The sequence below is a fragment of the Cnephaeus nilssonii genome, assembly GCF_951640355.1.
Source record: "Cnephaeus nilssonii genome assembly, chromosome: X".
NCBI classification, from domain to species: Eukaryota; Metazoa; Chordata; class Mammalia; order Chiroptera; family Vespertilionidae; genus Cnephaeus; species Cnephaeus nilssonii.
In genome coordinates, this window is record NC_137071.1 from 3608158 (window position 1) to 3632216 (window position 24059).

The 24059-nt window shown below is 43.4% G+C and overlaps 1 protein-coding gene across 2 annotated transcripts; it reads right to left on the reverse strand.

The window, feature by feature from the left end:
• Positions 1-298: 298 nt before the first annotated feature.
• On the reverse strand, positions 299-24059 carry GEMIN8 (gem nuclear organelle associated protein 8). Of its 2 annotated transcripts, XM_079765388.1 has the most exons (5): positions 23988-24059; positions 13462-13506; positions 12949-13050; positions 12174-12612; positions 299-696 (listed from the first exon to the last, which is right to left on the reverse strand). In XM_079765388.1, exons 2-5 carry the CDS (start codon positions 13471-13473, stop codon positions 440-442), a joined length of 810 nt encoding a protein of 269 aa, XP_079621514.1. In that variant the 5' UTR covers positions 13474-13506; positions 23988-24059; the 3' UTR covers positions 299-439. The 2 variants fall into 2 exon arrangements, with proteins under 2 accessions (XP_079621514.1, XP_079621515.1); XM_079765389.1 differs by lacking the exon at positions 12949-13050.

The following is a 24059-nucleotide window of genomic DNA, read 5'->3' on the forward strand; positions in this document are numbered from 1 at the left end:
ATGATCATTTTATGTCAAAAATGCAAGCAGGCAACAGTACATGTCCTGCTGCTTAAAAACAGCTGCTATATTATACTAGAGGCCCGATGCACAAAATTCGTGTAAGGGGCTTGGCCCTCGCAGCCCGGGCTTCATCTGGAAGGTCGTTTGGCTGTTCAGTCTAATTAGCATGTTAAAAAAATTAAAAAATAATTAGCATATTAGCTCTTTATTATATAAGATTATCTTCCCCCCTACCTGACCCTTCCCCCCCTTCATCCTCCCTCTACCCCCCCCCCCCCGCCCCCGCACATGACGGACCCACTGGCACTTTGGTGAACATGCTGATTTCTCAGGACAAGGTCCCCTTTCCCTGAGAAAAATGCACATAAGCAGTTGAAGGAGCAAATCCCAGTGGAAAGGGGTGATGGCTGGGGGCCCGGGGCCCGGGGCCCAAGACTCAGAACTTCAGCGGAATGACCGGCCAGTACTTGGGCCGCTTTCGGTCAAAGTGCTTGTTAAAGCTCAGTTGCACGGCGGCCTCCATGGCCTGGATCTTGGCGGCGCTGTCCCCGTACAAGCGCTTCATCTCGGCCTGGCGCCGCTCGCTGGGGCTCTCGGAGGGGGGCTCCATGGAGCGGCGCGTCTTGTAATACAGGTCGTGGTCGGCATTCACATAGTCCTCCAGGCGCTGCGCGTCCAGCTGCTGCTGCCGCCCTGAGAACAAGCCAACACGGTCAACTGGGGTGAATTCACGGCTGCCAGACGTGCAGCGGGGGGCAGTCCCCCAAGTCCCTTAGCTTTCCCTTTCACACTGAAGTCACGCCCAGCTGTGCCAGCTGAGAGGTTCTCTCGATTCTAAGGCACTACTTAGTTATGAAGCTCCTTGTTCCCTTACCAGGGGGCTGTACGCCGAGAGAAATAGCAACAAGCCACAAGGAAACGCGCCACCCCAAACCACCCAACATCTGGAAGCAGCCCTGAAAACAGGAGAAATTGCCAGCACCTGGGCTCCTCTCCTCATCCAGCAGCCAGCTCACATCTTGCCCAACCCGGAAGGGCAGGTGGGGCTCACTGGGTTTTAAACACCCAACCAGGCCTGCAGGGAAAGGCAGGGCTTCCTGGAAAGGCCAGTGTTGCGAGAAGTACTCCCCACCACGGAAGAGGTGGTGGCAGAAAAACTGAATTTAGGTAATCCAGAAAGAGCAATGACCACCATGACTTATCCTTCCATGCATCTAAAACACACTTACCAGCCAACAGGAGGTCAAGTGATTGAACACTTGCCAAAGGTACGCGGGCCGAACAAGGGGAATTCTGCGAATGGATGGGAAACCTCTGTGGTCTAATCTTCCTGCTACATTAACAAAGCTAAAGAGGTAAGGAGGTAGAGATAACTTCAGTGCGCAGGCTGAGGCTCTAACCACCTAACACCACTGGCCATGTAGCCGGGTGTCTATGTCCTCGCTATGGGATCTGACTTTTCACTGCTCAGGTTGCCTTAGGCTCCATTTCAAGTGCCATCGTTATACACGGAGTGGCCAGATTAGTATGATCTCTGAACTGTGGCGTAATAATCTGGCCACTCAGTGTATATCCTATATAATAAAAGGCTAATATGCAAACTGTCCCCTCGACCAGGAGTTTGACCAGCAGGCAGGCCGGCCAACCCCCCATGTCCCCTCCCCCTGGTCAGGCTGGCCGGACCCCACCCATGCACGAATTCATGTACCGGGCCTCTAATATATATATATATATATATATATATATATATATATATATATATATATATATATATATATATATATATAAAAGAGGCCATACTGAGTGGCCATATTATTATGCGTTCAGAGATCCTAATAATCTGGCTACTCAGTGTATGTTTTCTGAGTGGCCATATTATTATGCGTTCAGAGATCCTAATAATCTGGCTACTCAGTGTATGTTTTCATTCCTATTAATTTAAATGGGTTCTTACCCTGGCTGGGTGACTCGGTTGGAGCATCACCCCATACATCAGAATGGTTGCAGGTTCAATCCCCAGTTGGGGTACATCCCCAGGTTGTGGGTTCGATCCCCAGTCCGGGCATCTATGGGAGGCAACCGATTGATGTTTCTCCCTCACATTAATGTCTGTCTGCCTCTCTCTCTCTCCCAATTCCTCTAAAATCAATAAACACTTCCTCGGGTGAAGATTTAAAGTAAATGAATGAATGAAAAAATAAATGGTTCTTGTAAAGCAAGAAATACGTATTCAATTTATTCTCCCCCTCTCTATTTTTTATTATAACAAGTACTAATATAACTTTTATTCTTATGTAAATAAGAGCATAAAATATCAGCAAAACAATGCTGCAGAAGGTAAAATTTAGCCTATTACATAGATTTTTGTAAGCGATGGTCAAGAACATAAATTGATAGCAGAACGCATCCATCTGTAGCTATTGTTGCTACCAAGAGAAATGCTACCAAATAAGGAGTGAAGATGGTTGTAGGGGATAAAACAACACCATAAACCATTCTTTTCTGGTTAAAAGCAGCAGAAAGAAAGGTTAGTATGGGTCGCCAGGGGGGACAAAAGTGAGGGAACCAAGTGTGCACAGAAAGATGTTTATATGGCTATGCACAGTCCCTCTCATAAATCCTGTTCTTTATAAATGACACCTTGGACTAGGCGGGAAGAGTTTTATAAACTTGGAAACATTATTAAAAATGTGGCCATTTCTATCTTAGCACATCTGCAGTTCATTTTCACATAAGGAAGCAATGCACTGATATGCCAAACGACTGTCAAAATGAAGACCATATCCCTGTTACCTTATCCAGGGAAAAGATATCATTGACTTACTGTGAAACGCAGACCTAAACCAAAATACTGACCTAATATGGAAACGAATGGGAGGTCAACAAGCATTTGTTTCTCATTCTCAGTCTTGCTGAGAAGTTTGAAACATCAGGATGTAAGTTGTCCAGTCCTCATGGGTGTTTAAAATCTATTCCCCACCCTGCCTCTTAAGGACTACTCCTCTGAAGGCCTGGCATTTCCCCATTAGCCAGGGAAGAGAGTCCCACCTGGGAGAGCCTTGGCCCCATTACCCATCCTTGGGCTCTCCTTTTGTTGTTGGCCTGCAGGACACAATCCCATGTGGGTCTGCTGGGGCCTCCGAGCCTCTGCATCTAGAGGACAGAGATTCCCAGGTCACAGTCCTTTCACTCTCAAGTTTGTCCCTAGACTATCATCAGCCTTCTCAACAGATTAAGTGACACAACAGATGTTCCACTTCCTGTCTAAATCGAAGTCTCTGAGTTTAGAAGTTTGAATAAACACTGGACTCCTCGCTATCTTAGTAAGTGTTGCTCTCTGCTGTTAGGATATGTGAATTTAACCTTCTTACTTTTGCATCTAGAGTTTTCTTTTCCTTATAATTTAGCATGGTTATAATTATGCTTCTTTCTGCTACTCTTCTGACAAAAACTGTCTTACCAATATTAAATGGGTGTCATAATTCTATGTTGAGACATTTTCTTTTTTAAAAATGAATATATTTTTATTGATTTCAAAGAGGAAGGGAGAGGGAGAGAGAGAGAAACATCCATGATGAGAGAGAATCATGGATTGGCTGCCTCCTGCACGCCCCCCACTGGGGATCGAGCCCACAACCTGGGCATGTGCTCTTGACTGGAATCGAACCCGGGATCCTTCAGTCTACAGGCTGACACACCAAAGTGGCTAGGGCTCGAGAGACATTTTCTTACTGTTGATATCTGGGGATGAAATACTGTTCGCACAGAGCAACCCTAGCTGGCAGTCTATGAAGCCTGTGCAACTTTCCAAGTTTGAACTCGGCTCATGGGTTGCCACCACTGGGTTTTAGTTCTTAAAAAAGTTAGTTCACACATTGCAAGAATAAAAGACAGTCCTCTGCTGTTCTCTTCCCACCCAGCCTTCCTCGAGAAAACTTAAGGCCCAACTCTGTTCCCTCCCTGCCCACAAGAAGTCTGTAAGTTTCCGGGTTTCCTGCATGGATTTAAGGGACAGGAAGGGGGAGGGTCCCTGTTGCCTTTTTTCACCTCTACCCCCAGTCCCAGGAGGACACAATGCCTGACACACAGCAGGTGCTCAGGAAATGATCGTTGAGAGAAAGTATGGACAAAGGCCATACATTATTTTTTTGTAAACAACTGTTTCTTCCAGATGCTGTTAAAGAAAAATGATGACAACCCAGAGAGAGAGAGAGAAACAGATGCTGAAATCACAAAAGGTGCTGGGTGGAGCTCCCCTACAATAGAACCTCAGAGCCTCCACTGGGAGAGGCTGAGGGAAGAGCCAAGGTTGGGGACTGATCTTGTTTCCTTACATTTGAGTCACTTCACCTCCACTTACTCACACAATGAAGAAAAATCTTCCAAGGCTGGACTACAGATTTGAAAACCAGCCAGCTTAAACCAAATACCCTCAGACTGGCTGAAAGTGCTTTCATGTATACTGACCTAGGGACATGGTCGGCAAACTGCGGCTCGCGAGCCACATGCGGCTCTTTGGCCCCTTGAGTGTGGCTCTTCCACAAAATACCACGGCCTGAGCGAGTCTATTTTGAAGAAGTGGCGTTAGAAGAAGTTTAAGTTTAAAGATTTGGCTCTCAAAAGAAATTTCAATCGTTGTACTGTTGACATTTGGCTCTGTTGACTAATGAGTTTGCCGACCACTGACCTAGGGGATCAAACAAGCCTTATTCTGATTCTGTTTTCTATTTGTTGCTTCCTTCCTCCCACTGAGAAGGATTCTCAGTCACTAGCAGTTTTTCTTCCTGTCAAAACAAGGTGAGGGCTCATCCAAGCAGATGGAGAATCAGGTGACTGAAGCAGAGAAGGGGAACGTCACACCTCAGACATAACTGAACAGGTGCCTTGCTGCGGAGAGGTGGGTCATTTTTACTGGAAACAGCTGTGGGACTCGATGTTACAAGAGGCTTTTTCTTGTAGGATATTTGGTCATGGGAATTTGTTTGAATACAAATCATACTCTTTTTATATTCCAGCTTTAAAACAGGGTTGTAGTGGGTTGACTAACGTCCTCCCAAAATTCACATTTCCATGGAACCTCCGAATATGATCTTATTTGGAAACTAGAGGCCCTGTGCACGAAATTCATGCACGGGTAGGGTCCCTAGTCCAGGCCAGTGATCAGGGCCAATCGGGGCCTTCTGGCTGCTGGCTGGGGCCTTCCTTTGCTCCATGCATGTCATAGCGAGCGGTTGAACTCCCAGTCTCCCAGTTGAACTCCCGAGGAGACACTGTATATTAGGCTTTTATATATATATATAGAATAGCATCTTTGCAGATGTGATTAAGGGAAGGGTGGATATGAGATCATACTGGATTAGGGTGGACCCTATCCAATGAGGGTGAAGTAGAGAAGGACAAAGAGAGACACAGGGATAAAACCATGTACACCTGGAGGCATGGGTTGGAACTATACTGCCACAAGCCACCAAACGCCAGGAGCCAGAAGAATCTGGAAGAAACAAAGCCCAGGAGACTCTGGAGGGAGTGTGGTCCTGCCAACACCCTGATCTTGCACTTCTGGGCTCTAGAACTGTGAGAATAAATTTCTGTTGTTCTAAGCCATCTAGTTGGTGGTAATATGTTAGCAGCCCTGGGAAACTGTTACGGGGTAATATATACATAGGGTTAAAACAAGAAAAACAGTCAGTATTATACTATTAAGGAGAAACTGTACTGGATTCATCTGGGTTTAGGATATAGAACGATGATATTTTTTGCTTGAGTCTATATATTTACATGATATTGCCAATAGAGACTTATGTCCATAAAGGGAAAAAAAATCATGGGAAATGACTTGGACCCCAGAGAAGCCCATGGAACAGGGAAACATGCATTCATTATTCCACAAATTATTAGCCCATAGGCAGAACATTTTGGAGGACAAAGCACTAAGACAAATGAGTGCTGAAGAATGTTATTTTCCCTCATTTTTTCAGCATTAGCATGTCTTTCTGATTATATTCTCTGCTACGTTGCTAGAATTAATGATCTTAGAGCACAACCGAGTGAAAGCACAGACTTGTTTTGTATCATGAATGCCCCCTTTCTGACTTGTCAGCAACACACCCAGACACAGGTGCAGATGTGGAGCCATTTCTGATGGGTCTGCCATCCTCACCCCACAGCCCTCACTCCATGACAAATATAAGCCAGTGGACAACCACCATTCCTACTTTTAAAATAAAAGTGCATTTCCATCCCCCCCTTCCACTTTTCTACAGCCTTTTGCATGTTTTTTCTCACTGATTGGCTTTATGCATGTCTGAACAGCTGGACTAGATGAAACACACGCGTGGCGGGATTATGCTCAATCAGTATTATTCCACACTTGAGTCTCATTGATTAAACCACAATGGCTCACTAACTACAGGGCTGTAACCTTCGCTATATCCTTCGTTTTCCATAGAGGGTGGATAGAAGGGGGACCAACCAGATAGTCTAAACCTCCTTACTTAGGTAGACGCAATACAATGGAGCAGATGTTCCCATCAAATGTGTGAAGAACACATCTGGACCCTTTGATAAGAATAGCACTTTGCGTGCCAACTGGGGGTGGCCTTACCCCCTTTTCCTTTCTCTCATTCCCAATTGACCCCATCCCTCAAAGCCTAAAGCACATTCCAGCTGCCCACAATTAGCCTGTGAAGCTCCTCCTCTGACCACCAGGGTCACTGGCTCTACCTTCATTTGCAAAAGTAACCATGGACCACACCATAGATAGCTCTTGTAGGTGTCATTTTTAATTTGATTTATCTCCTCTTCCCTTTGATTTATCTGGGTTTGCTCTTTGCGAACAGGTCCCTGCTTTGACCCACCAACTAGCCCCAAAACACGTGATAACCATCTGACTGGCTGAAGCCGGAGACAACAGGGGCAGTGTTTGTTTCGAAGCTTTCTTCTCTATGGGGAACGATAACTGGCACGCATTTTCCCTCGAAGAGTCAGGACTATACCCTTGCAGTCGCAATCGATGGTTATTTATGCCTAAAAAAATGATACTTCTCTTAACCTAACAATAAAGATTTTCCCTAAGAAGTAGGTGAAAACACAGCTGACCTTTCAAACTTCACAACTGCCTAGTTTCCTGTAAGTAATGTTACCACTCAAGTTTTAAATAATGGAAACATCTCATTTGGAAATGAGGACATAATCAAAAGCATGCCTGTTCCCACTGCACAAAAGTTCTTTATCCTTTTTTTTTTTTGCTCTTATCATCGAAATATGGTAAATTAGAGACTAGCTGGAAGAGTAGTAACCACAGGCAAGAACATGCTGTCTCGTCTGAAGGATTTTATCCTAAGAAAATATTAAACAAGATTCAGCAGATGAAAAGCTAAATCAAGTTGAGCTACGTTTTCCCTTGCTGGTAAGAGTTTATAAAATTCTGTGTTCTCTAAATGATTCATATTCAGAGTTGAATTTGCCCTTAATGATGAAGTAGCTTCTAGTGGTTCAAAGAGCAAGACAAAACAACTTCAAGCAAGTATTCACACTACGCAGGTCCCTTACCGCTTTATGAAGCATTTCCCGACTGTGTACAGGACTAAACCGCCACTGTTTCTAGTGAAGGCAACGGACTGGAAAGCACCCTGAGCATGCAAATCACTTACATCTGAATCCCATCATTCATTACTGCTCCAAGGAATGCGTATTCATCCTATATGCGGATTTCACCAAAAGTGCTGGTGAAAAAAAGAATGCCGGTGAACCACTGCCCATTATTTTGTTATTGGGGGTGCAGGGCCAAGCCCTGGCAGCTACTTCTAATAGAGACCGAGGCTTTAGCAGTGAGATTCTCACCCTCGCCAGACAATTCTCACGCCTCCCGGGGACTTCATAATGCTTTCAGGGCAGACTGCAGGACACAAAAGCAGAGCAGAAACTCTAGGGCAAGTAGCTTTGAATTTTGCTACAAGTACGCATTTTAAAAAGCACAAAGAAGTGGCATCTCAATGTGTTCAGTGCTGTTATTAGTAATGGGGGGTGGGTTCGTTTTTCTGGCCCAAGTATTTTACTTTAGTAAGTTATGTTGAGCAAGAATGTCCTGGCAACAGAACTAAAAGTTGTGTTAATGACTACATGGACTAAATTGTGTTAGAGACTAAATTTGACAAGACACCCAAATTTATTTCTTTTATGTTTTGAATATTTAATTATTAAATATTGTGATCAATTTAAGAGTTTGGTAAGTGCTGCCTAGAGCAGAAATATATGACTTTTTGGAAGTCAGAGAGCAACTTTCTAAAATATATACAGAATCTGAATCAAGCATTAAGCAGGACAGTTACCCGAATAAAACCAGTTTATAGTTAATAATCCACAATCAAAGATGAGTTATTAGCAACTAACCATGACAAGTAACATTTCGTGGGCACTGAGTTTGTACCAAGCACTGTTCTCTAACTTTTCTCTTATCTCATTTAATCTTCATAATTACCACCCCATTAATTAGGATCCCCATTTCACAGGTGAGGGGACTGAGGCACAGAAAGGTTAGGGCAGGTGGCCCCCAAGAGGTTAAGAATCTCTAGCTACTATGTGGTGGAACCCTGTGACTTGAGTGGTTCTGCCATAGCTGCCTCTGTATAATCTATAATAATAAAAGCGTAATATGCAAATCGACTGAACTGCGAACAGCGGAACAACTTTCTTCCAGGCAACCTTCTAGACAAAGCTGGGACTGCAGCCTTGGAATTGAGGCAGCTGCTGTGGCTGCGAGGGAGGGATTGAGGCAGCTGCGAAGGCCTACTCTTGCACGAATTTCATGCATAGGGCCTCTAGTGTTACTAATAATAATGTAAATACTGGGGAATAAGGTTAAGGATGAAGGTCGTAAGAGTTTTCATAAACTCCCCTTTTAAAATATATTTTTATTTATTTCAGAGGGGAAGGGAGAGGGAGAGAGAGATAGAAACATCAATGATGAGAGAGAATTATTGATCAGCTGCCTCCTGCATGCCCCCCACTGGGGATCGAGCCCACAACCTGGGCATGTGCCCTGACTAGGAATTGAACCCTCACCACCTGGTTCATAGGTCGACGCTCAACCACTGAGCCACTCCAGCCGGCCAAAGCTCCTCTTTTTGTTGGTTTGCTCTCTAGGTCATGGGAAAACAAACATACGTCCCATTTTCTTCATAGAGATGGTAAGACCTTTCCAGTTCCCTTTATGTCCCACTCCTGGACTGCATTTGGGAACAAAGACAATTCTCGCAGGGTGACTGTACAGTTTCCCAGGGCCGCCGTTACAGAGCACAAAACCTGGTGGCTCAGCACAATGGGAATGTTCGGTCTCGGTTCTGGAGGTCAGAAGTCCGAGTTCAAGGGTGGGGAGGGCCGTGCCCCCTCGGCAGGGAAGGTGCTGGGGAAGGATCTGTCCCGGCCTCTCCTAGTTCCTGGTAGTTCCTAGCCTGGTGGCAGCACAAATCCAGTCTCCACATGGCGGTCTCCCTGGGTGTGTCTGTGTCCATCCTAATGACCTCATTTGAACTTGATTATTTCTATAAAGGCCCTATCTCCAAATAAGGTTCCATCCTGAGGTCCGGGGTTTGGGGAGGTGGGGGTTGGGATTCCAATATATCTTATTTAAGGGACACAACTCAACCCATAACAGCAATGACAACAGTGCAATTTGGAGCCTTGAACGAAGATGACTTAGGAATACTATCAACCAAAACATGAAGTTCATCAAGTTCATACAGCATTCCAAGCCTAACTCACTTTGTAAAATGTCTCACAGAACCATAGCAAGTTTAACACTTCGTGGGGTAAGATTTCAAAACCTCTGATTTAAGGCTTATAATTAATAACAAAATGCGTTACTCATTCATTTAAAATAATATTAAGTGCCAGGCCCAATGTAGCAGATAATTTTCATGACTTTTTTTTAACCTACCTAGGATTCTAACTGACAAAGGCAAGAGGAAGGAACGGGGATAGTTCTTAACCATATCTGTAACTGAACTGCTCACCCTGGAAGAACACATTTCATTATTTTCTGTTCATTTCATTCATATCTATTTTTTTATTGAATAACTGTATCAGGTTTATTTTACACTAGAAGCCCGATGCACGAAGATTTGTGCAAGAATGGGCCTTTCTTTCCCTGGCTGCCGGCCCCGCCTTTCTGCTCTGGCCTCGCCTTCCCACGCTGCCCAGAGGCCCTGAGTGGCTGGGGCGGTGTGCAACACCTGCGTCACACACTGCCCCCGGCTGCTTGGCGCCTGTGTATGCAAATTTACCCACCATCTTTGTTGTGTTAATTTGCACACTCACTCCTGATTGGCTGGTTGGTGTCATGAAAGTATGGTCAATTTGCATCTTTCTCTTTTTATTAGTGTAGATTAGCAGATAAGTCAAAATGGCCTCTCCAATAACTGGGTTTGCTCTCATCCTTAATTGCAACTTTCATCATAAAATTATCACTCTCTTGGGGGAAAAACATCTACTGGTAAGGACAACAGAAATAAGCTCCACCATCATCATATTTTCCTTTTCAAAAGTAACAAACAGCATTCCAACCAAATGTGGACATGGGCCAATGCCTACTCTCCCTCACACGTCAAATGGTTATTTTGTACGTATTTTGAAAAAAGGTAGACTTCCTTCCTGGAGCTCAAGGAAAGAAATGTATTCTATGTGTACTGTAAGTGCTGTTTTAAAAATACTTCTTTGGATATACTTTCTAATGCACACCAAAGAAGTCAACAGTTTAATCGAAAGAAGGGAAGTAAAAAAAACAACACCTGAATGAATAGTTTAGAGAAGGAAGAATGACGGGCAAAGACACTAAAGGGTGTGACGCTTTATACAAAGCCCACTGCTCAGTTCCTAGATCAATAAATGGTAGGCCATCAATATGAAAATATGATCATTCAAAATGGAAATGAAACTCTTCTCAGACTTCCATGTTTCTGTTTACTAAAAATGATAGGCAAACTGTCATATAATTAGAACTCAATATAAACAATATTGAGACTGGCTACTGATTATAATAGAAAATAACAGATATTTGTATATTTATTAGAGACACTTAAAATGTAAGTGATCTGATAACTTCAATAGTAAGGAGAGCACCAAAAGCAGTTATAGATCTTTGTAGTCAGAAACTTAAAAAAGAAAATCCCTGCCCTGGCCGGTTTGGCTCAGTGGATGGAGCGTCGGCCTGCGGACTGAAGGGTCCCGGGTTCGATTCCGGTCAAGGGCATGTACCTTGGTTGCAGACACATCCCCAGTAGGGGGTGTGCAGAAGGCAGCTAATCAATGTTTCTCCCTCATCAATGTTTCTAACTCTCTATCCCTCTCCTTTCCTCTCTGTAAAAAAATCAATAAAATAAATTTTAAAAAAAATCCCTGCTTTCTGACTGAAGATATAAGACCATTATCACAATTCTCTAACCCCTGGGAAGACAGTCTCGATTCAGGATCAAATCGGAAAATTTAAGTAAGTACTAGGCATTTTGTTATTCTACTTAGGTTCAGACTGATCTCTACTTTGAGGGTAGGGAGCTTAATATTTAAGAAATGGCAGGTCTGCAGTACCAGGGAAGGCTCAGAGCCATGCACCAATGAGTTGGCAACAGTATTTTAGGAACCCAGTTGTCTTAGGTACAAAACCCAATCCCTAAGTTTGTGCATGAGCAAGAAGCACAGGAATTGGAGTCAGGCAGACCTTGGTTTGATTCCTGACAGCAAATTATTAGTTGTGTACCATGGAATAAGTCAAATAACCTTCAAAAGGTGCACTTTCCTCATTTGTAAAATGGGTTTAGTACCTCGAGGGACTATAGTGTAGATTAGGGAACACATGCGTGCACACATGTATGCACACGCATATGCACACATGCACACTCCATCTGGTGGAGTCTCTAACATTCAATAAACGTTAGAGATACTACTGGGTTAAGCTTTGTTCTAGAACTAAAAAGAAAGTCCTATATAAAAATAGCTCTGGAAACTAATATAATTGAGGTGCAATGTCACCATGGCTTTTCCAGGCCTGTGATTGGGTTTGGAATAGTATCTGCACCCAGTTGAGGAGTTAGAAAGTAAATGTATAGATTGGGGGCGATAAAACTGCAGAATGCAGGGCAAGGCAAGGGCGCATGTGAAGGCAGCTCTGCACTTACGCCGCTCCTCCCTGTGCCTCTCCGTCTCCGCGAAGTACTGGCGGAGCTCCTCTGTGATCTCCATGTTGCTCAGGTCATACTCCACCTCATCCTCTGAGTCGGTCTCCGCCTCCTCTTCTGTGGTCCAAGATTGGTCTTCGCTCGTGCTTTCAGGAGGACGCTGCACAGTCCTTGGAGAAGGTGAATAACCGCAGTGGGAGTCCTGGGAGGGCAAGTGATGGTCATAGAAGGACTGAGGGGCTCTACCTTTGTGAGCATAAAAGCCCTGGGGAAGACCTCCTGGAGTGAAGTACCAGGGGGAACTGAAATAAGACTCCACGGCCTTCCGATAGGCATTCTGGTGGCTTCGCATCCAAGCCATTGCTTGATAATAATGCTGCCAGTATCTTGCATATACTGGATGACAGGACCAAGGCACAGTAGTTTCCGATGATGTCGTCTACAAAATAAAGGGAGGTGTAGGCTAGACATCACAATTCATCCTCAAGATGTTTAATCAACTTATCAACACATATCTATTGAGTATCTACTAAAAACCTACTCTACTTTAGGATGCTGCTGGCCAAAGAGGGTATGACAGGTCCATGCCCACAATGGAAATTGAGTGTATGCACACCTGCTCTGAAGTATGTGTACATGAGGTATGCACAGGATAATTAGCTTAACGTTATGGCTGTAAAAAAGTGGGACAGCCGAAACCAGTATGGCTCAGTGGATGGAGCGTCGGTCTGCGGACTGAGGGGTCCCAGGTTCGATTCCAGTCAAGGGCAAGTACCTTGGTTGCAGGAACATCCCCGGTGGGGGGTGTGCAGGAGGCAGCTGGTCGATGTTTCTCTCTCATCGATGTTTCTAGCTCTCTATCCCTCTCCCTTCCTCTCTGTAAAAAATCAATAAAATAAAATAAATAAAAAAGTGGGACACAAGCTAGTAATGATCATTTTTAGACAGGATGCAGGGAGAGATAAGGACTGGACATCTATCACCTTGGCCCTTTCTATCCACTGTAATTAAGCAACTAGTCCCCAGTTTGAAATGGCCTGCCACGAACCACATGGACTAATGAATGGCATGTTTTCTGGACCCTCCCTCTCTGCCCCCTAAATGCCTGCTGGCCCAGCCTATTCCTCAGTGCCGGGGACAAAAGATGTTGAGCAACGCACCCAATAGTGCTTTTACTTTTCGTTTCTGATGTATTTCTTTGGTCTTCTCCATCATGGAATGAGAACACCAAGAGTTTAAAGACTAAAATTTACCTTTTTCTCTTATAAGTTAAAAAAAAAAATCTTACCTTTGCTGCCATCTCTGATTGTGAAAGTCCAAATGGGCACGGGAACTAGGAAAGACGAAGCACAGGGCAACATCTGGTCAGTATACGTATGTGATGTTCATGGCTATTTTGTAGTTTGCCAAGCAGCTTCTCATAGGGTGCCTCTTGCCCAGTACCATGCCTAGTCTTCACGCAACTTACCACTACGGGACCCTGGCACCTGGGCATGACCTTGTGGTCTGAAAAGGAGGGATCCCCTGAGGTATGATTAAGTGGCTCAAGGGCCACTCCACTTTTCAAGTACTGGTTTCCCTAATTTTTGTTTTTCAATTACAGTTTACTTTGCAATATTTTTTGTATTGGTTTCAGGTGTACAGCAGAGTGATTAGACAATTATATACTTTACAAAGTGTTCCCCCTGGTATTTCCAGTGTCCACCTGGCACCGTACATAGTTATCGCAATATTATTGACAGTATTCCCCAAGCTGTACTCTACATCAGCACTATTGAAACACACGCAAGATGCCCCCAGTAGCATAAAGGTCACTACCTTAAAGTGCAATGACATAGAGATTTAACAACAGAACTTGTTTCCCTATTGAAAATAACCATGTAAATAGTAGTTAGTATGTATATAAAATATATAGAGTATGAACTAAAGTTGACAACTCTTATTTTATGTACCAATTCTTAACTCATGCCAATGTCTATTTAAATTAAACTTGCATGTCCCTGAGGCTTGAATAGAATAGAGTTCCTCTTGCCAACTCACCAGAAACCTTTGTTGGGTCTTGGGGAAGCCCTTCTAAATAAGACATCTTCCAGCCTGGGTTGTACCCTGCTCTTTAAGTCCCCTCAATGGACCTTATTTTGGTTTGGGTTGTGATAAGCACCTCTCAGCCAGCGTGTGACACCACTCCGCCCCTTTGCAGGAGGAGAAACTTCCATGGAGGCTCTTCCCGGAGCCACCATGCAGAATGCCTTTGCTCAACAGCCTGGCTCGGCCCGGATTTGCTCCTTTCCCCACTACCTCAGTGCTCGTGACTTACTGATATGACAGGAAATACCTAAAGGTAAAGTTCAATCTGCACCTTTTACAACCTATGTAAAACAGACTTACGTAATATTTTTCCTTCTGTTCAAGAGTTCAGAGCTACTAAAATGACAATCTATATCAGAGTGTACTTTAAAAAGTTAAACAAAAAAATAATACCCTAAAATGCATGAGCATTTAAGCATCTGTTAGACCTGTGGTCGGCAAACTGCGGCTCGCGAGCCACATGCGGCTCTTTGGCCCCTTGAGTGTGGCTCTTCCACAAAATACCACGGCCTGAGCGAGTCTATTTTGAAGAAGTGGCGTTAGAAGAAGTTTAAGTTTAAAAAATGTGTCTCTCAAAAGAAATTTCAATCGTTGTACTGTTGATATTTGGCTCTGTTGACTAATGAGTTTGCCGACCACTGTAGTTAGACGAAACCACTAACTCAATGTGTTGCTAAGCAGTTACTTAGGAGTTGAAACTTTAGAAATCAGATACTGAAAGAGTCCTATTTTTCCTAACTTCACTCAATAACAGAATAGAATTAAAAAATCTCCAAGCCTTAAGAAATAAACTTGACTTATTTTGTAATCTCGATCAGATGTTTCACTATGGGTAATGTTGAAATTGAGATGGTAAAATGACCACTTCTTTTAAGATTTAACCTAAAGGAGAATCATTTGCATTCTTTTTAAATATAATAAGCTTTCAAATAGGGTATTTCCAAGAGGGCTGACATGACCTCCTGTAAATTTATCTTAAACATAACCCACACTTCCTGTTCACTGTTCTAAATTCAGAAACACACACATATGCAGTGAAAGTAAACGGGAAAAAGGTTAACAGATGCAGTGAAAATGTAAGTGCACATTCAGTCCACATTACTCTTAACCATTTGTACGCCATAAGCGTCTATAGATGCAAGCGGCGGACCTTTTTTAATTAAATTCAAAATATCGTGGCAGTTAACCAGTTAAAGTAGAATTTAAAGGTTTCCTAGTAAAACATGAGCCATTATCTGAAAACCTGGCTAACTGCTATGTGCTTTACAGGCCACTGAAGAAAACTAAAACAGTCAATACAATTCAGGGGCTAGCCACCCAGAGAAGTAAAACGAACCCAAAATGAAATTATGGCAGAAGTCAGTGCACGTTTGAGTGCTAAACTGTAAGGTGCAGCCTTTAAGTGCTAATTACCTGCAGCCAGTTTTCATCTGTCTATCACTGACACCCGAATCGCTTTCTGAGAGCCTGCAGCACCTAACGGCATTAAAGCGAACTCCATGTGTGTCTTAATCAAATTTGTTTTAGAGATTCACAAGTAGCCTAGGAATTAAATTAGAAAAGTCGAGGAGACATCTGCATGTCTTCTGAAGAGTAAGCGTTTTGAATCCAGACTTCTAGCCTTAAAAAACATACTTAGGCCCTAATCGGTTTGGCTCAGTGCATAGAGTGTCGGCCTGTGGACTGCAAGGTCCCAGGTTCGATTCTGGTCAGGGGCATGTACCTTGGTTGTGGGCACATCCCCAGTAGGAGGTGTGCAGGAGGCAGCTGATCGATGTTTCTCTCCCATCGATGTTTCTAACTCTCTATCCCTATCCCTTCCTCTCTGTAAAAAATCAATAAAATATATTAAAAAAAAACATACTGAGAACCAGTTTAATGTGAATAGTACTTATCCTAAACTGACAGCCTTGGATATGTAATAAACATTAATGTCACTGAACACTACTATAGACCTCAGAAAAGCCTGCTTTTATTTAGAATTGGGACAATCCAGCCTGGCTTTAAAGTAGCAGTAGCAATATTCTGAAAATGCACGAGATGGTGTTCGAGAGGCTCCACTTTGCAGAGTGAGAAGTGTAGGCAGATGTGATAAAGGAGGCAACTGCTTGAGAAGTTCAAGTGTAATCCATCATGCTCACCAGGCTGCTAAATGTCAGTGGCTGTGATTAAAAAGAAGGGGGCAGCACTAATTTGAGGAGAGATGACTTATTTATGCCTTTAATTCAACAAATAATTCGAGAGAAGGGCCGCCATGGTACACTGCTTTAGAGATCATGCAAGGTACACTGACCACTTCTGCAAGGAAGACACCAGGACAATGAGCTGAGATGACCGAAGAAAGCCGATTTCAGCATTTGAAGCAGAAGCAGCTCTGATTCAGCCCAGTGTGCCGCCTATTTCTAAGTACACCAACCAATCAGCTGAAGCACTAGACCAGTGGTCGGCAATCTGCGGCTCGCGAGCCACATGCGGCTCTTTGGCCCCTTGAGTTTTTAGCAAAGGCCAGCTTAGGAGTACCCTAATTAAGTGAATAACAATGTACCTACCTATATAGTTTAAGTTTAAAAAATTTGGCTCTCAAAAGAAATTTCAATCGTTGTACTGTTGATATTTGGCTCTGTTGACTAATGAGTTTGCCGACCACTGGTCTAGACTCTTTTAAGACCGAGGCCATTAGGAAAGAGGAATTTATATTAATGATGGGATACAGGCAACTTTGTCCTCAATCTTAGTCTGTGCTTTCTGCATTGGTATGGACAGACACTAGGACATTTACAATCACATCTGCTGCCATCCTCCAGCAAGTTCAGAGGCCTGGGGCTGTATGTCAAATATGCTAATTTCATCCTTGGCTTTATTATTCCCCTCCTCTCAAATTCCAAAACCTATGTATAATATCCTCCTACATCTTATTTGTAAGATTCCTAAAATCCTACAGATAGTTGCTTAAAAATAGTTCCTGAGAATGACAAATTAATCAATCTCTGAAAAATTAAATCAGATAAAGTATAGAAAAACACATAAAAAAGAATACCAGCTTGCATAGAGCTTTATTATTATTACTAGAGGCCCAGTGCATGAAATTCATGCAAGGGGGGGGGGGAAGGTCCCTCAGCCCAGCCTGCACCCTCTTCATTCCGGGACCCCTCAGGGATTGGGCCTAAACTGGCAGTCGGACATCCCTCTCATAATCTGGGACTGCTGGCTCCTAACCACTCACCTATCTGCCTGCCTGGTCGCCCCCAACTGCCCTCCCCTGCCGGCCTGGTTGCCCTCAACTGCCCTCCCCTGCTGGCCTGGTCACCCCTAACCGCCTCTGCCTCGGCCCCCGCCACTGTGGCTTTTTCCGGAAGGATGTCCAGTCTCATTAGCATATTATCCTTTTATTAGTATAGACTAGAGGCCCAATGCACAAAATTTGTGCAAGGGGCTCAGCCCTTGCAAGCCCCGGCTGCCTCGGCCGGCCCTCAGAGCCCCTCACACCCCTGGCCTCATCCGGAAGATTATCCAGACGGTTGTCTGGATGGTCGTTCTGCTGTTTGGTCTACTTAGCATATTAGCTCTTTATTATATAGGATTAGCTCACTATTTCCAGTATTACTCTTGGTATTTTATGGCAGCAACTTTTTTTCTGTAAAGGGTCAAATAGTAAAGATTTTGGGCTTATGGGCTACATATAGTCTCTTTTTTCAATTGAAAAGAACAACCCTTTAAAAATGTAAACACCATCTTTAGCTCCTGTGCAGTACAACAGAAAAGCTGTGGGCCAGTGGTCGGCAAACTCATTCGTCAAAAGAGCCAAATATCAACAGTACAACGATTGACATTTCTTTGGAGAGCCAAATTTTTTAAACTTAAACTTCTTCTAATGCCACTTCTTCAAAATAGACTCGCCCAGGCCGTGGTATTTTGTGGAAGAGCCACCCTCAAGGGGCCAAAAAGTCGCATGTGGCTCACGAGCCGCGGTTTGCCGACCACGGCTGTGGGCCATCATTTGCCCACCTGTTTTATGTGCATACATCATTAAGATACTGCCCTCAATATGCTGAGCATCCTAATTGTTCCTCACTTTCCACTTGGAAATCACTGGAAAAACTTCGGATTCTCACACTTAAACTTGGAATAAGACGAGTGGAAGCAAGAGAACTGGGATTATGATCAACCCCAAAGTTGGTGACCAGTTCCTAATATTTGGAACAAAAGAATCCTCTCCATGACTAAATAAGCAACTTGAATCACTTCTTAAAGATCTACATAGACATTTAAAGACTTAATTAAGAAAAAAAAAAAACACCTTAAACTCCTGCAAAAACAGTATCAATCGACAGGACTTAAGGATGCACATGCAGTTCCAGGATTTCTGATGAACATTCTACCAGCTGCTGTGAGCAAGACAGTGGCCCCACAAGGGTGGGAAGCAGGGAGAGTTCCCACTGTCTTATCATTGGAAGAAGGAATACGCATCCTCCCCTGCTAGCTGCACCAGTTAGCTCCCAAGGGAAGGGTCCTGTCAACTTTTCAAAGCTGGTTATTCTTTCTACGCACAGTGCTTAATAAAAACACCTGCGTTTCTGAAAGGCCAACATTAAAATAATTCTAGACATTATGGCAGCACCACCATCAGACACCACTACCATTTCAAAGGAAAGAAAGCTTATGGTTGCAGCAGACTTAGATGCCTTTTCAGTGGTCTTTCATTTTCTCTTTCTTTCCCTACCTCCCTAGGAGTGTCTGCTACTCTATCATAGCACATTTTGTGGACCGATGGGATGATGCAGCTGAAAGAAAAGAGATTGGTAATGTCAGGGCAGGCCGGGCTCCACGGCACTACCAAGCGGGCAGCCCTCCCCCGTGAGTACAATGGCATAATAGTCACTACCCAGCTGAGCCCTGGCAAGTACAGAGACCGAATTCATTGTCTGTCCTCAGCCATGAGAGAAGGAAGGAATAAATACAGCATTGAGGTCATTCACTGAACACTGCCGAGACCCACAGACAAGACAGTGCCTCTGAGTCTTCAACAACCTATTTTCCTATAAAGCCTTTCTTGAAAAATGCACTCATTCTTCATTGAATCTGCTTATCCTGGAAAAGACATTTTTAAATGCATAAATATACATGAATAACAACAGACAAGAGCTTTGTAGTTTTCAATGGACACACTGTGACTACTTCCATCAAGTGATTTTGAAAACTTCACAAATAAGTAATGCGGCATTGTACATCTTCTTTTCATTGTACATTTATATTCTTATAAATATAGGATCTAGGGTGTGTCATAGCAACCAGATAAAAAAAAATAAGAGCACAAATTTCCCTCAAAACGATAAATCTGTAACTGGATTTTCCTCTCTGCCTTCCTTTCCCACTAGAATTCTGAAAATTAAATCAACGAAAACTCACCTGCTTTGATTTTTGCATAGGAATACACAAAAAAGGCAGTCATTAAATAAGTTATGCTGGTTAAAGTCCTGAAAGTTGTACCATTCCTATAAAGCTCCCTCGGATCTGATTCTCTGAGCCAATGAGATAATTTCAGGATCTAATTAGGCCTTCATTACAAGGCAAAAGGAAGGAGGAGGAGTGTCTGCTGGAGATCGTTCATAATAAACGAAGATATGGTGAGAAATCTGAATTACATAAATTGAGTCATGCGGTTCTAAGGAATCTCTGTGTATGCCGTAATAACCCTATCGGAGTGGATGACTTCCAATAACACACACTGGTAGGAACCTCCTCACCTAAGAGAAGTAACACAATGAGGTTTTTCTGAGAGCACTGTTTCCTGCCCTCTCCCCAGCAGCTAGTAAGGCTGGCAAGTTCATCTGGCTCCCTCCTGTGGCTTTGCGTGGTCCCTGCTCAGTGCTTTGGACATCAAGTCTGAATGGTCTTCTACCCTCCACAGCCCAAGCTCTACCTCTCAGACAAGGCCTCCCACAAGCGTATAGGCTTCCGAGTTCAGCAAGGCCACACCTTTCTGTCTCTAACAGCCACCCATAGGCAAGGGAGCCCACGAGCAGTTTTATTTCCTTATTCCCTCAACCTCAAACCCCAGTTTACAGTCTTCTGGATGTTGCAGTAAGTAATGTCACAAAGAAATCTAGGCTGGGGGAAGGAGGAAGACAGAAACGATGCAATGAATTCTTCTTTTTAACATGGATAACAGTCTACCCACAGAATGGCATCGTTTAATTCGTCAGCAAGAGTGATGGATCTGTGAATGGATTTATTTAAAAGTTCACCAAATGGTGTTGGGAAAATTGGACAGATACATGCCAAAAAAAAAAAAAAAAGAAACTCGATCACCAATTTACACGATACACAAAAATAAACTCAAAATGGACAAAGGACTTAAACATAAGACAGGAAACCATAAAAATACTAGAGGAATCCACAGGCAGAGAAATCTCAGACATATGCCGAGGAACTTCTTCACTGATACTGCTCCTAGGGCAATGGAAACTAAAGAGAAAATAAACACATGGGACTACATCAAAATAAAAAGCTTTTGCACAGCAACGAAAACCATCAATAAAACAACAAGAAAGCCCACTGCATGGGAGAACATATTTGCCAACGATATCAACGATAAGGGTTTAATCTCCAACATTTATAGGGAAGTCATACAACTTAACAAAAAGAAGATAAACAACCCAATCAAAAAATGGGCAACTGATCTAAATAGACACTTTTCAAAAGAAGACAGAAGGAAGGCCAAGAGACATATGAAAACATACTCAAAGTCACTAAGCATCTGAGAGATGCAAATCAAAACAACAATGCGGTACCATCTCACACCTGTCAGAATGGCTATCATCAACAAATCAACAAATGACAAGTGCTGGCGAGGATGTGGAGAAAAAGGAACCCTGGTGCACTGCTGGTGGGAATGCAGACTGGTGCAGCCACTGTGGAGAACAGTATGGAGTTTCCTCAAAAAACTAAAAATGGAACTCCCATTTGACCCAGTGATCCCACTTCTAGGAATATATCCCAAGAAACTAGAAACACCAATCAGAAAGGATATATGCACCCCTATGTTCATAGCAGCACAATTCACCATAGCTAAGATTTGGAAACAGCCTAGGTGCCCATCAGCAGATGAGTGGGTTAAAAAACTGTGGTACATCTACACAATGGAATACTATGCTGCGGTAAAAAAGGAGTTCCTACCATTTGCAACAGCATGGATGGAACTGGAGAGCATTATGCTAAGTGAAATAAGCCAGGCAGAGAAAGATAAACATCACATGATCTCACTCATTTGTGGAATATAATGAACAACATAAACTGATGAACAAAAACAGATCCAGAGGATGAGAAATGTCGATCAGAACATCAAACCTCAGGGAAGGTGGGGGTTGGTGGGAGTAAGGGGGAGAGATCAACCAAGGGACTTGTGTGCATGCATATAAGCCTAATCAATGGGCACAGACAACAGGGGGGTGGGGCATTAGTGGGGGCCGGGGGGGTAATGGGGGAATAAGGACACATATGTAAAAATAAATAAATAAATAAAATAAAAGTTCACCAAATCCCCATGCGACTAACGTCAGAATCACAAGTGAAATATGAGGACACCCAAAGAGAAGTTACCCTCAGACTCATAAACACAACAGGCAATAAGAGAGCTGAAAACTGGGATAACTGGGGACATAATAATACAACTCGTAAGAAGAGACAGTAAGATCTCTTCACTGTAAATATATCCTTCATGCAGTAAAAAAACCTAGTGTGATCATAAAGGATTAAGTGTTGAACAGGCAGGTAATACAAGTGCAGAGCCTACCAGCAAAGCCCATGGCTAGTTTAAAAGTGGTTAAGACCATGAGCAGATTTCAGGAGCCTTATTTCAAACTTTACTTCTATAAATACATACACGGTAATTTCATGTTCATCTCTCTTTTCTGAATGTGTACAGCATTCATTATGCCCCCCTCCTTTGGGTGTTTAATCAATTACCTGTAGGCATGGATTCGGCAATCTACTTCTTTTAAATTTCCTATTTTTCTTCCAGCATAAAAATCATGGCTAATATTTCCTTTCCTTGGATGCTATTGGGATCGTCATTTCCCGATAACACGCTCTCCTCCTACCTCTACCCTCTCTAAAATCACTGAGTAGCTAGTCACTCAAATAACTCTGACTTTATCATAAAGCTCCAATTTTTTTCAGAAAGCGTAAGTTATTTAAATAATGTTTTCAAAGATATTCTCAGCCGAAACCGGTTTGGCTCAGTGGATAGAACGTCGGTCTGTGGACTGAAGGGTCCCAGGTTTGATTCCAGTCAAGGGCAGGTACCTTGGTTGCGGGCACATCCCCAGTACGGGGTGTGCAGGAGGCAGCTGATCTATATTTCTCTCTCATCGATGTTTCTAACTCTCTATCCCTCTCCCTTCCTCTCTGTAAAAAAAAAAACAACAATAAAATATATTTAAAAATAAAAGGTATTTTCAATTTATTTGACCAACTATAGTTATACATTCTTCACTTTTTTCTCTGTCCAGCAGCTGGATTTCCTATTGTAGATCAGTAGTTCCAGCTCTGTAGCTAGTTTGAAAACTCTGCAAACTCCAGCCTACAAGTCCCATTTCCCCCATCCCTCTCACCTCACATTGTCCTTCAATGGTGGACCCTAAAAGGTACAATAATCTTTCACCCTCTGTCCAAGTTTTAGAATGAGAAGTTCTCTCTGGAGCTTCAGTTTATATAGTTTCCCAGCAGAGCAAGGAGCACACACAGATTTGCACACCTTCCAGTGAACTTGCCTTCAGCGATGCCCATCCAAAGTTACTAACAATCTTTCAAAATATACAATTTTCTGTTCGCATTGCCATCCCAAAGGAACTGTTAATTTTATAATTTTATAAACTATATAAGTACACATTGTATGTTGAGAGTAAATAGCCCCAGAAGTCTTATTTGTGTTATTAATCTTTAGTCTGGACTTTCGAGTAATGCTGTTCTGACTTCAGGTGCAAGACAGCTGAATCCAGAACCTAGCCTGTGAAATAACTTTAAAAATCATTTCTGAAAAAAAAAAATTGTTCAGAACCCACTGGTTTGTACCAAGGAACTCTCTGGATTTCAAAGCTAAAGGGTACTTCGTTGGCTACTGGTTTAATTTAACTACTGAGTAAGGGAAAAGGGCAAAGGCATTCTCCATCTCCACAGGTAAGATGCACACAAATGTTCTCCAGATAACTTCCACTTCCACCCCCGACTTCCCAGAGGTCAAAGTGCGAGAGAAAAGAAAGAAAACCCAATTTTTTAAGGAGATGGACCAATATCCTACTCATCCCTCCAAGAAGAAGGCTGCCCCGGGCGACCTGATGTTTAGATACTGGGCTGGATGGGCAGTCCGAATTCCCCTTCCAGATCTAGCTTATCACAATGTTCCTGGCACATCCGAATCACAACGGGGAACTTTAATAAAAATACCGATGCCTGGGCCCTACTTCTAGGGATTCGAATGTAACTGATCTGGAATGGGGGCCCGTGCATCAGCATTCTTAAGTCACCCAGTGATTCTGATGCACGTGCCAGCGGAGAGGTCTGCAACCAGCCCCTCATCACAAAAAAAACCCAGCAATGAGCTAGGAATCTCTTGGGCCTCCGGCTCCACCTTTCCCCGCGGGATGACAATGACTGCGACAACGTGACAGCCCGGCCCTCGGCCTCCGCTTCCCCTCCCAGAGAAAACCCAGCCGTCCCCGGAGTCACCTCGGGCTCCCAGCTGGCAGGTCCTGGGCGGTGGGCGGCAGGGACCGACTTCCCCGGGTGGCGAGTGGGCGG